The 12820-nt window shown below is 41.7% G+C and overlaps 1 protein-coding gene across 3 annotated transcripts in view; it reads left to right on the top strand.

Annotated features, from left to right (window-relative positions):
* ZNF185 (zinc finger protein 185 with LIM domain) overlaps nt 1–12820 on the top strand; it is a 239807-nt gene that overhangs the window by 119442 nt on the left and 107545 nt on the right. For all 3 annotated transcript variants that reach the window (XM_068250904.1, XM_068250902.1, XM_068250901.1), the window contains 8 exons: nt 227–268; nt 2530–2622; nt 3673–3735; nt 3991–4083; nt 4280–4342; nt 4561–4653; nt 7966–8028; nt 10247–10363. In XM_068250904.1, the coding sequence (XP_068107005.1) occupies nt 227–268; nt 2530–2622; nt 3673–3735; nt 3991–4083; nt 4280–4342; nt 4561–4653; nt 7966–8028; nt 10247–10363 (627 nt within the window). The remainder of the gene's footprint in view (nt 1–226; nt 269–2529; nt 2623–3672; nt 3736–3990; nt 4084–4279; nt 4343–4560; nt 4654–7965; nt 8029–10246; nt 10364–12820) is intronic.

Raw genomic sequence — 12820 nt, 5'->3', positions numbered from 1 at the left:
CAGCATAAAATCAGGGTACAAGTTATCCTGAAATAGATTTATATGCATGTATTGTAAATGCTGAAACTTGGGTTCAAAAATTATTTTATGAATGTCCTCTCCACCTGCCTGACCCAAATTTGTGTTCCTATAAACTTTGAAACTGTTAAGATGATGGAATAATTAAAATTGCAGTTTCCATCTGCATGTCTCTAATAGACTTTTTAATTGTTTTCTTTCCCCCTAGAACTGTAACACAAGATTCACCACCATCGTTCACGGCAAAAAGGTGAGGTGTTCGTTTATCTGAAAATTCAACTTTTTGTTTCGATTAGTTATATTATAGCCATTATTTAAATTCCTTATTAAAGAGACACTGAAGCGGAAAAAAAAATATGATATAATGATTTGTATGTGTAGTACAGCTAAGAAATAAAACTTTAGGAGCAGAGACATAAGTCTAATATTGTTTCCAGTACAGGAAGAGTTAAGAAACTCCAGTTGTTATCTATGCAAAAAAACATTGAGCTCCATGACTTTCAAAGTCGCAGAGAGCTCTGTCTTCTGAAGCTTGTTATCTCAACTGTCAGTCACTGTATGTTTTTTCTTCAGCAAAGGACATTTCAAAAGTTCACTGGTCTGCTCTGTAAAATCATTTAGAATGCTGAGTAGTGTGTAAACTGCAAATATTAGAGAATGATGCAATGTTATAAAAAAAACACTATATAACTGAAAATAAAAATATGAAAATATTTTCTTTGCTACTAATGTTCTAGTAATTATCCGTACTACACAACCAATTCATTATATCATATATTTCTTTGTGTCTCTTTAAATACCTTTTTCCTCTTAAAATATTCTTTAAAAGATCGTTTAAAAACACTCCGTTATGACCTTTGTGTTACGGCATGAGTCTCATCATCTATGGCATGAATTTCATAGTCTATTTCGTTGACCTGTCCTGTAATAACAATAGTGAACAATTTATTCCTGGCAGAACTTTTCCAATCCGTTGTCTGTGAATCTCATACTGTATAACCAGATACCATACAGCCATTCCACTATGAGTTAAATAGTCTAAGAAATGTGGCATCTTACCGGCTAACTAGCACTAACAGTTGCTAAATAGTAAATATATTTTCAGTTAATATGAAGGACAAAAAGGCAAAACCATAACAAATGCAATCCTTATTCAATACCTAAATCAATAAACTTCATGGAGATCTCCTTTCAATGGAAAAATGTTGGATTTTTTTAACTCATATTATTATGCAAACAAACTTTATGATCAATAAAAATGTGCTTTACATTAAAGCCCTAGTTTAGTCTATCATATTTTAAACTGTGTGACAGTAAATTAGTATTACCTTATATACTCGCATATAAGCCTAATTTTTCAGCACAAAGAATGTGCTGAAAAGAAAGTTCCCCCCTAGGCTTATATGCGAGTCAGTGGAGCAGAACAGATGGTAGAGGAGGTTTAGTCAATGGCAGAGTAGCATAAGGATTGTGCACTAGTTGTCCTTCTCTTGCCAGCTGGCTCCCTGCTGTGTCCATGCCTCCCCATCCCCTGCAACATGGTGTGCAGAGTGCACTACTCAAAACTACCTGTGTCCTCTGGCTTGTGGAGCAGAGCGTGCAAGCAACGTGTCAGCGGTGCAATGATCGGGGATTCTTCCTGTGTGGCAATCGCGGTGTCTCATATCTATGATGCTATATAGTGGTGTCTTGAGACACACCTATAGGATCCTTGGGGCACATTTGGCTATGGGGAAGGGGGCTATACTGGGGAGGGGGCTTATACACAAGGAAATCACTTTTTCCTGGTTTCTGAGGGAAAAGTGGATACATCAGCTTATACGCGGGTCAGTGTATATACGGTAAAAGTACGGTAAAAGTTTGTACAGTGCAAGTCTGTAAATTTTACAATAAATACATTGAAAGTTCCTGTATGCCAGTAACCGCATTAGTACCTGAAAAGAGAGGGAGGTCCTTCTCTAGTACAAAGCAGACAATCTAGTTTAACTCCGCTCCAGGAAAACAAATTATTACATTCAGTTCAGTTCTAAAATTCTTATTTTAATGCTCTGTTACTCTACATGGCGTGAAACAGAGTCTGTCCAGAATAGGAGTGTCAGAGCTTCTTGATATTTATTCTGTTAGAGCAGATGTGCAAAACAAGCAACATTCATTCCTGGCCTGTGGAGCTAATTAGTGCTGCAGTGAGAGGAATCATCCAAGATTACCTGTACTGAAAAATAGTGCAACGCAAACTTTAAGGTATTGCAAATTGCTAGCGTTTTTTTTTTTTTTTTTTTTAATTGGACACAAATGGGATTTTGAGTGATTGGGATTCATGTTTTTTTTTTTTACATTTGAACCGTGATCACACCGAAATCCTGGAAAAGTGCAGTATGTACCGATTTTCCGATATCCGCAAATCGCGAATCACTGGCGATCGCTGCAGTGAGATCACTGCCATATATATACTATACATTTTTCTTGTATGTAAAGTATTCTCAACACGCAAAATTAAATTGTATTTTAAAGGGTGGAAATACAAGAAGAAGACAATGGTGCAAGCAAGAAAAGCCAAACTCTCCCGAAATCTCTGACATCGTATCTTGCTGAAGACGCCAACAAGTACAGAATTTCTTCTATTATCACAAATACTTCGTTATGTCCTCTTTACCTACCACAAGTTAAATATAAATACTTTCCTGACGGGCTGAAAGTCCTGTCTTTCAGCAACCTAAGTCCCTTCCAATTCCCTCCAGCCACTAGAAGTCACTGTACTGGGTGATTATAGTATTATACTGAACAGGCAAGCCCACTACAGATGTTATCTACAGTGCTTGGAAAAACTGGTGTGCATGAAAAAAGGGCATGAGGAAAAAAGGGCACGGCTGGATAACAAATCGGCATGGCTTGATAATGAAATCTCATTAACTAAAATATTTGTTTGCAAGTGGGCGCAAAGTGAAACCGAAAACATGTAAACAATAAGAACCATTTTAAAACAGAAGGGAAATCAAAACGAAAAGATATTTACTTTAAAAACCATTACATAATTCAAGAATACAGCTTTACCATAACCCTACTCTCACACTGAACCCTCCCCTAGTGGTGCCTAACCGTAACCAACCCCCTGATGGTGCCTAACCCTAACCAACCCCCCCCCCCCCTTTCCCCACGGCGGTGCCTAAACCTAACCACCGCCCTAGTGGAGCCTAACTCTAACCACCCCTGGTGGTTCCTAACCCTAACAACCCCCCTGCACAAACCTACACATAACCCCACTACACACAAAGAAACGATAACATATTTGATAACGTACATTTTTACATACAAAATAATGACAAAAACTATGACGTAAAAATGTGACAAAGAACTATATTCAACAAATTGTATCGTTAGTGGCCACCTATAGACATCTGATCTGCATGCTTGTTCAGGGTCAGTGGCTTAAAGTATTAAAGGAAGAGGATCAGCAGGACAGCCAGGCAATGTGCATTATTTAAAAGGAAATAAACATATCAGCTTCCATATCCCTCTCACTTCGGGTTCCCTTTAAGGTTTTCTGTAGCATGTCACTTGATTTTCAGGCACAATGTGATAACCACCCATGTGACCCCACTATGGCTATTTACGCTTCACTGCTGTGCTGACAATAGATGTTTGATTTTTTTGTAGGTATGAAAACAACTGGAAAGATACACAATTTAAACAGACTCCACCACAGACGTCACCACCGAGGTTAGTAGTGTAAAGCAATGTTATGATCTTACACTGGCCTAAATATTTCTGCATTTTGTGGTTGGGGGGGGGGGGGGGGAAGAAAGAGTATTTTTAAACAGGGTCAGAGTTGTATTCATACTGTTTCATAAGGTCCCAATATATTGTACATTTACATCATACATTTGTTTGGGGGGAAACAGATCAAAATCGAATAAAAAAACGAGTGTCTTGTCACAATGTCAATCTAATTCTAACTTAAAATGTATTTTAAAGGGTGGAAATACAGGATGAAGTCAGCGGTACACAGAAGAAAAGCCAAACTCTCCCAAAATCTCTGACATCTTACCTAGCAGAAGACGCCAACAGGTAAAAGATGTCTCTTACTTTCACATAAACTTGACTAGACCACTAGGTAAAAGGTATAGAGAGTTTCCTGTGGTGTTTCACTTGATTGTCAGGCACAGTGTGATAACCACCCATGTGACCTCTCCCTAAAATGGCCCCACCATGGTTATTTGCACTTCACTGCCTTGCTGACAATAGATATTTGATTTTGTTGTAGGTTTGAAAACAACTGGAAAGAAACACAATCTAAACAAACTCCACCACAGACGTCACCACCGAGGTTAGTATGAAGCAATATTATGGTTTTAAACCAGCTTAAATGCTACTCTTATTTTTATTTGAGGTAAAAAGAGCATCTATTAAATAGAACCAAGGTTGTACTCCTCATATTTTTATTTCATAAGACTCCAATACACTATACTTAGTTTTAGATGGACATTCACTTTAAAAACGTTTAACTGTATTAAATTGGAATCTCACACAATGTATTTTTTAAAGGGTGGAAATACAAGAAGATGCCAGTAGTGCAAGCAAAAAAAGCCAAACTCTCCCAAAATCTCTGACATCGTACCTCGCAGAAGATGCCAACAGGTACAGAATGTATTTTACTTTCACGTACCTTTTATATCTCTCTCTGCCTATCCAGGGTATACCACAAATAAGATACAAATTCTCACCTGTTGGGCCGAAATCCTTTGGGTCCCTCAAGCCACTAGGGACACTATACTGATAGAGAAGAGATGTGCTTCATATTTTACTGGCCAGTCTGATACCGATGTCATCCACAGAGCAGTTGCCCAAATTAACTAATCATGCTTCACCAGTTAAAGACTTGAAGAATTGAACTTCATCCTAATCAGTAGCTGATACCCCCTTTTACATGAGCAATCTATTCCTTTTCACAAATGGATTATCAGGGGGCTCTGTATGGCTGATATTGTGGTGAAGCCCCTCCCACAGGAGACTGTGAGGACCATTTTCCTGGCAGTTTCCTGTCTGTGAACCTTATTGCATTGTGGGAAATAGCTGTTTACAGCTGTTTCCAACTGCCAAAAAAGCAAGCAGCAGCTACATCACCTGCAAGCAGTAAAAATGTCACCATGTGACAAATGTCAGAATGTAAATCAAGGAGAGGAAAGCTTTTACAACGTGCAAACACTGACTAAATCATTGATACATAATTATTGTAATAATGAAGCACTTTTTTATTACATAATTTTCACTGGAGTTCTTTTTTAAGTGATGCAAGCGTTCTCTTGTTACCAGGGATGGCAATGCTTAGGAGAACTCATGGAGAAGCATGTGATCAGTTTAATCAGCTGATAGATTTGTAATCCTCTGATTTGCTGGCCATGATCATGTGTCAAACCAGGAAGTCATCACAGCAAACCAGAACCTTACAAATCTATCAGCTGATCCAGTGAAAGGCAAGACAAACAAGACAAATAACATTTATATTGCGCTTTTCTCCTCGCGGACTCAAAGCGCCAGAGCAGAGCAGCAGCCACTAGGGCGCGCACTATTGGCAGTAGCAGTGTAAGGGAGACTTGCCAAAGGTCTCCTACTGAATTAGTGCTGGCTTACTGAACAGGCAGAGCCGAGATTCGAACCCTGGTCTCCTGTGTCAGAGGCAGAGCCCTTAACCATTACAAATTCAGCCAAGGAAAACTTGGCTCTCCAGCTGTTAAGGAACCACAAGTCCCACAATGCATTGTAGGAGTCTGACAGCGCGACAGTCATGATTCATAAAGGAAAATGCATTGTGGGACTTGTAGTTCCTTAAAGGATACCCGAAGTGACATGTCACATGATGAGATAGACATGTGTTTGTACAGTGCCTAGCACACAAATAACTATGCTGTGTTCCTTTTTTTCTTTCTCTGACTGAAATAGTTAAATATCAGGTATGTAAGTGGCTAACTCAGTCCTACATACTTTGCATGCGACGGGAATCGACGGGAAAATCGAGTGCGCGAACGCACCGTGTGTATCCAGCATAAGACAGGAAGTGAGTGACTACAGTGTGACCCTCACTGATAAGAAACTCCAACTATAAAACACTTTTCTAGCAGAAAATGGCTTCTGAGAGCAAGAAAGAGATAAAAAGTGAAGTTTCTTATCAGTGAGGGTCACACTGTAGTCACTTCCTGTCTGAGTCAGGACTGAGTCAGCCACTTACATACCTGATATTTAACTCTTTCAGGCAGAGAAAGAAAAAAAGGAACACAGCATAGATATTTGTGTGCTAGGCTTTGTACATACACATGTCTATTTCATCATGTCACATGTCACTTCAGGTATCCTTTAACAGCTAGAGAGCCAAGTTTGCCCATCACTGAGCTGATCAAACTGATCACATGATTCTCCATAAGTTCTCCCAAGCATTGCCATCCCTACTCTGGGGCAATTGCTTAATTTTGCTCCAGTTTTCAAAGTGTTATACAGCCATCACTTGTTGTGGGGGGCTACACTTGCTATGTTGAGTGTGAGGGGGTTTTGTTGTTAAAGGAATACTATAGGGGGGTCAGGGGAAAATGAGTTGAATTTATCCGGGGCTTCTAATGGTCCACCGCAGACATCCTGTGCCCGTGCAGCCACTCACCGATGCTCCGCCTCCGGCCCGCCTCCGGTTCACTTCTGGAATTTCAGACTTTAACCATTTCAGCCCGCGGGGATTTTTCACCTTATGCATCGGACCAATTTTCACCTCCCATTCATTCGCTAATAACTTTATCACTACTTATCACAATTTATTGATCTATATCTTGTTTTTTCCGCCACTAATTAGGCTTTCTGTGGGTGGTAAATTTTGCTAAGAGCCACTTTACCGTAAATGCATTTTAACAGGATTAATAAGAAAAAATTGGAAAAAATTCATTATTTCTCAGTTTTCGGCCTTTATAGCTTTAAAATAATCCACGCTACCATAATTAAAACCTATGTATTTTATTTGCTCGTATGTCTCGGTTATTATACCATTTAAATTTTGTCCCTATCACAATGTATGGCGACAATATTTTATTTGGAAATAAAGGTGCATTGTTTCCGTTTTGCGTTCATCGCTATTTACAAGCTTATAATTTAAAAAATGTTTGTAGTATACCCCCTTCAAATGCATATTTAAAAAGTTCAGACCCTTTGGTAACTATTTATGTCTTTTTTTTTTATTATTGTAATTTTTTTTTTTTTTCCATTAAAATTTTTATTTGGGGAATATTTTGGTGTGGGGCATAAACAGTTAATTTTTAATGTTGTGTAAATTGTAATGTTTAAAATGTGTAGCTGTAGTTTTACTATTTGGCCACAAGATGGCCACCTTAATTTTTGTTTTCCGTCCTTGTACTTCCTGCTAAGCGGAAGTACAAGGGCGATGCGAAACTCTCTCCGGGCAGAAGAACTGAAGCCTCACAGGTGAGCGCTTCGGTTTTTCTGCGGGGGAAAGGGATCGGTGATCGGGAACCATGTTCCCTTTCACTGATCCCAGGGCTACCGGGCGGCACAGCGGGGATGCGGGGGCGCGCCCGCGATCGCAGGCGGGAGCGCGCCCAAGCGCGGGAGCGCTGCAGAGCTGCCGCCCGGACGTGAGCTTCACGTCCGGGCGGCGGAAATGGTTAAAGCCTGAAAACCACTGTGCCTGCGGGAGCGAGGACACGGCAATGCAGGCGCAGTGATTTTCAGCCTTTAAGGTCTGAAATTCCAAAAGTGATTTGGAGGCGGGGCCGGAGCATCGGTGAGTGGCTGCGCGGGCACAGGATGTCTGCGGGGGACCATTAGAAGCCCCTGTGTAAGTTCAACTCATTTTCCCCCGACCCCCCTACAGTATTCCTTTAAATGTGCAAAAATTACATATGGTTATTTGCGCTTCACTACCTTGCTGACAGCAGATGTTTGATTTTATCGTAGGTTTGAAAACAACTGGAAAGATACACAATCTAAACAGACTCCACCACAGACGACACTGCCGAGGTTAGTGATACTGTACTACACTGGACTGACGGTTACCCTAATTCTAATTTGAGAAAAGAGACCTAAAACACGGAAGAGTTGTATTCTTAACTTTTCATAAGCTCCCCATCATCTATACTTTTTTTTTTAAACAGATTAGACATTAATTTGCATGAGAAAAAAAAATAATACTGTTAAAAACTCAAATTATGTAGTTTAGTCGTTCAATGGTTGATTGGGAGGCAGTGGCCTAGCTAGAGATTATGGGGCCCTATAGCAAAACTTTCATGGGGCTCTCAGTTGTAGGCACTCTTTAGCTATGCCACCTGCCCCTACCCTATAAATACTGTATGAGTTAATTAGCAATTTACATTCTCGTGCAATCTACACTGCATATAGTTAATGGGCATTAAGAGGGTGGAGGAATACAAGAAAGTTAATAGTGAATACAAGTACAAGTACCACCTGGGCCCCCGCTTCTCTAGGGCCCCAAAGCGGCTGCTCTGGCTAATGCTACGCCTCTTTTGGGCGGTATAAATAATTATATTTTAACCTTGTGCTATGTTGTATAACCATGTGCTACCTCTCTGTTTGACACCCTTTCTAAACCTTATATGTATCCCTGGTGTCCAGTGCTGCATAATACAGTATGTTGGCGCTTTAGAAATACAATAAATAAAACTAATTGATGAGCTGGGAGGAGTGACAGTGGGGAACAAATGTCTACATGGATTTGTTTGGTTCAGTCAATGCGAAACTAGTGGGTGCCAAAGTTTAGTCGATTCTGATTGAGTTGTGCAGAGTAAATGTCTTATTTGGGAGCAATTTAAGGATTATTGAGCCATGCTGCTATTTCACAGTGATGGCCACCTAAAAGAGGATTTGTAGGAAGGCTGTACAAATCAGTTCTCCCATTCAAAACTGCCACTTATCCCTAGATTTTGACTCTTACCTTCCTTTACGTGTTGTATTAAACCTGCAAAGATGGGTTGCGGACATCAGATGGTTGTCACATATAGACAAGACAAGACACAGAACATTTATATTCCACTTTTCTCCTGGCAGACTCAAAGCGCTTGAGCTACAGCCACAAGGGCACGCTCAGTAGGTAGTAGCAGTGTTAGGGAGTCTTGCCCAAGGTCTCCTTACTGAATGGGTGGCTGAATGCTGGCTTACTGAACAGGAGGAGCCGAGATTCGAACCCTGGTCTCTTGTCTCAGACTCTTCAAGTAATCCTGAGATTAAATAAAATTAAAACATTTTACATACTTGGGACTTTCTCTATCCCCCTTCAGGCTAATTGGTCCCTCGCTGTCCTCCTCCGCCTCCTGGATCCTCCATTAGAAGCCACGGTAAGTCCGCAAATCGGGGCGTACTGCACAGATGCAAAACGCTCTCAGCGGCGGGATCATGACAGGGTAGCACGCACGGCTGCACTGCCCCTGCACCGACTGGCCCTGACTAGCCTTATTACCAGGCTTCTAATGGAGAATATAGGAGGCAAAGGAGGACGTCGATGGACAGGTTTAGCCTAAAGGGGACTGTAGGAAGCCCCAGGTATGTATAATCTTATTATTTTTGCCATCTCAGCTACACTCTTTAACCAACAGCTTATGTCGATGGTTCCTGTGATTGTAACAACCCCAGGTTCATCTAAAAGTCAAAAGGAGACCAGGAGCCCAATGGTGCAGAATCTTGTAACGTTCAGAAAAGCAAATTGCTGTATATACTCACAAATGCTAGAGAGAGGCGCTCATGCTTGCTACACAGCCATAGCAGTTAAGGCACCCGTTTTTTCACTGACCTGAGGAAGCTGGCAAGCACCCGCGAAATGCATTGTCAATTTTATGTGCTCGAATAAAATTTGGACCATTTATTGAAAAAACCTTTTTTCAATAAATGGTCCAAATTCTTCAAGAGAGGTAAGATTACCTCCCTGTTCATAAGATTAACAGCTTATTAACGTATCTTTTATGCATTGGGCACCTCCACCCCTATTTTAAGTGACTTGAACAACCATCTCAACTGATGCTCACGTACCACTTCACACAGTCTATGCAATAATAGTGTGAATTCTATCTGCACAAGAGATTATACAGCATAATAGATCACGTGAGTCTGTTGCTGGTCCAAAATCTACTGTATGTACCGGTATGTAGTGTCAGAATTAAATCTCGTTAACCATCTGTAATGGTCATCAGTGTTTGGGTTCCCACAACGTACTGCTCTATTTTTTCAGGACAACAGAGAGAAGTGCCAGTCCTAAGCTCACCTATTCTGCAAATACAACTGTTGATGGCAGAAGCTCACCTGTTATACCTGAAGCTGGGAAGATCACAGTTGTTAGAGATCAAAGGTAAATAATACACTGTGAAGTGCAATTCAGCATGTCAACACTGTGCGCCAATAGTAATAAAAGATAGTAAAAAGATAGTAAATAAAAGAGTGTTCACTGTTTTACTTTAACTATTCCTAAATTTTCCCAAGGGACAAGTTTATGGTTAGGTGTAATTAAAGTATAGAGCTTTCTAAAGGTTAGTGGGCTGGAAAGGGTTAGAGATACTGATAAAGCGAAGAAAGGAGGAAGTCAGGGTTGGGATAGTGATGCGTAGATGAGAGGAAGAGATGAGGGTACTATAGTGATAGGGAGATGATAGGGAGAGGTGAGGGTTGGCATAGTGACAAGGAGATGAGCAAGGGAATTCAAGGTTGGGATAATGATAGGAAGAAGAGAAAAGGAGAGGAGGTGTTTATAGTAATAGGCAGATGAGCAGGACCGGATTTGGACATTTTACTGCCCAAGGCCCAATCTCATCAAAGCTTGCCTCCCACCCCCAACCGCCCCATCCTGTACACCACCCTGTGTGCTCCCTCTGTCCCGTTTGTTCCCCTTGTCCTGTGCTCCCCCATCCTGTGTACTTACCTGGTCCTGTACTCCCCCCCCCTCCATTATGTGCCATGCTTGTGGGGAGCACAACACAGGATAGGGGGAGCACAGGACCAGTGCGCCACTGCTCTCCCCTGTGGAAGCAGGGTGGCAGTGGACTGGATTTGTGATTGGTGCAGTTTCCATGTTTAACTGCCTTAGTGTGCCAGCCCACTGCCTGCCCCTTGCTTCCTGATGCCCTAGACCAAGGCCTTTCTGGCCTTGCCTCAAATCCAGCCATGTAGATGAAAGGGAGAGATTAGGGTTTTATATTGATAGATTAGAGGGAGAGATTAGGGTTTTATAATCATAGGTAGATTGCAGGGCAGTTTTTAGGCTTAATTGCATCCAGGGAGAGGGTGTAAAAATTGCACCTCCTTCCCCCCCCCCACCCCCGTGGACTCGTGAGCCCTTACTCTTTAGGAACAGTCACACAGCCACAGGTTACAAGTAGATCTGCCTACTTACTAGTGACCAGCCAATCATCCAAGAGGAAGCAGGGACCAGGAAAACACACAGTCGAAGAGAGCCCGGAAAGCCGACTCCTCCATGGACGCCGCGTACTGACAGCCTGCAGTACTGCTACAGGACATCAGGTGTCATCATGCAGTGGTGACGTGATGATTACTTGACGTCTGACGCAAGCAGCCTAGGAGGAGTCAAGGAAGGTGATCGAGCTGGTAATCTTCTTCTTTCATTTGGCTGCACCGTGCGTCACCGGCTCCCTAGCGGTTATGTCCTTTTGCCTGCACCTCCCTTCTTCTACTTGCCGGTCTGCGCCCAGGGCAGTCACCCTGCCTGTACTACCCACGAAACGGCCCTGGGTAGATGAGTGGGAGAGGTGAGGGTTGTCATAGTGACAAGGAGTGAAGGTTGGGATGTTAAGTAGAAGAGAAGGGGAGATGAGGGTTGGGTATAGGACTGACAAGATTAATCTTAAACATGGTGGGAAGAAGAAATGTCACATCAGTGTACATTGATTCAGTATATCAAGGTTGTGCTGTCATCCCCTTCATGACAAATTAAATGGCATCAAGAAGCTACTGGCACCAAAAAAGAATGGATACTTTTTCAGATGTTCATGTCAAGGAAACCTGGGATTATGGAAATATGGGGGTAGTGACTGTAAGATATTTCTACTTCCATGGCTGTATCTGGATGAAGAGAGTAAATGAAGGATTCATAAAGCAATTCGATTGCTTGAGTATGTAACATGTCCAACAAGCAGTTAACAAAGTCTCTCTATCTTTTACTACAATGACAGCAACGCAGCTTCCATACAACCACCAGCAGAGAAAGAAAATGCTAAAAGTGTACCAGCTACAAAATCTATAAGGTCATTATATGGCGTACGTTAAAAAGGGGCGCTGGGAAAAAAGGGCGCCGGGTTTTTAACGATAAGCATGGATAACGTTTAAAAATGTATTGTACTGTATTTCGTTTAAAATTAATGTTTTTTAAAGTTATAAATCATTAAATAATGTGCATTAAATCGGCAATTGTAAAAACTTTAATCTTTCGTTTAAATACTGAAACGTATAATAACGTTTAAAAAAAAAATTACTAAGTAACCCTCCCTGTACCTACCCCTAACCCCTAGACCCCCCTGTTGATGCCTAAACCTAAGACCCCCCTGTTGGTGCCTAAGTAACCCTCCCTGTACCTACCCCTAACCCCTAGACCCCCCTGTTGGTGCCTAAACCTAAGACCCCCCTGTTAGTGCCTAAACCTAAGACCCCCCTGTTGGTGCCTAAACCTAAGACCCCCTGTTGGTGCCTGAACCTAAGACCCCCTGTTGGTGCCTAAACCTAAGACCCCCCTGTTGGTGCCTAAACCTAAGACCCCCCTGTTGGTGCCTAAACCTAAGACCCCCCTGTTGGTGCCTAA

This window comes from Hyperolius riggenbachi, chromosome 8 (genome assembly GCF_040937935.1).
Source record: "Hyperolius riggenbachi isolate aHypRig1 chromosome 8, aHypRig1.pri, whole genome shotgun sequence".
NCBI classification, from domain to species: Eukaryota; Metazoa; Chordata; class Amphibia; order Anura; family Hyperoliidae; genus Hyperolius; species Hyperolius riggenbachi.
The sequence above is the reverse complement of the archived record's forward strand: the minus strand, read 5'-3'. Positions and strand labels throughout refer to the sequence as shown.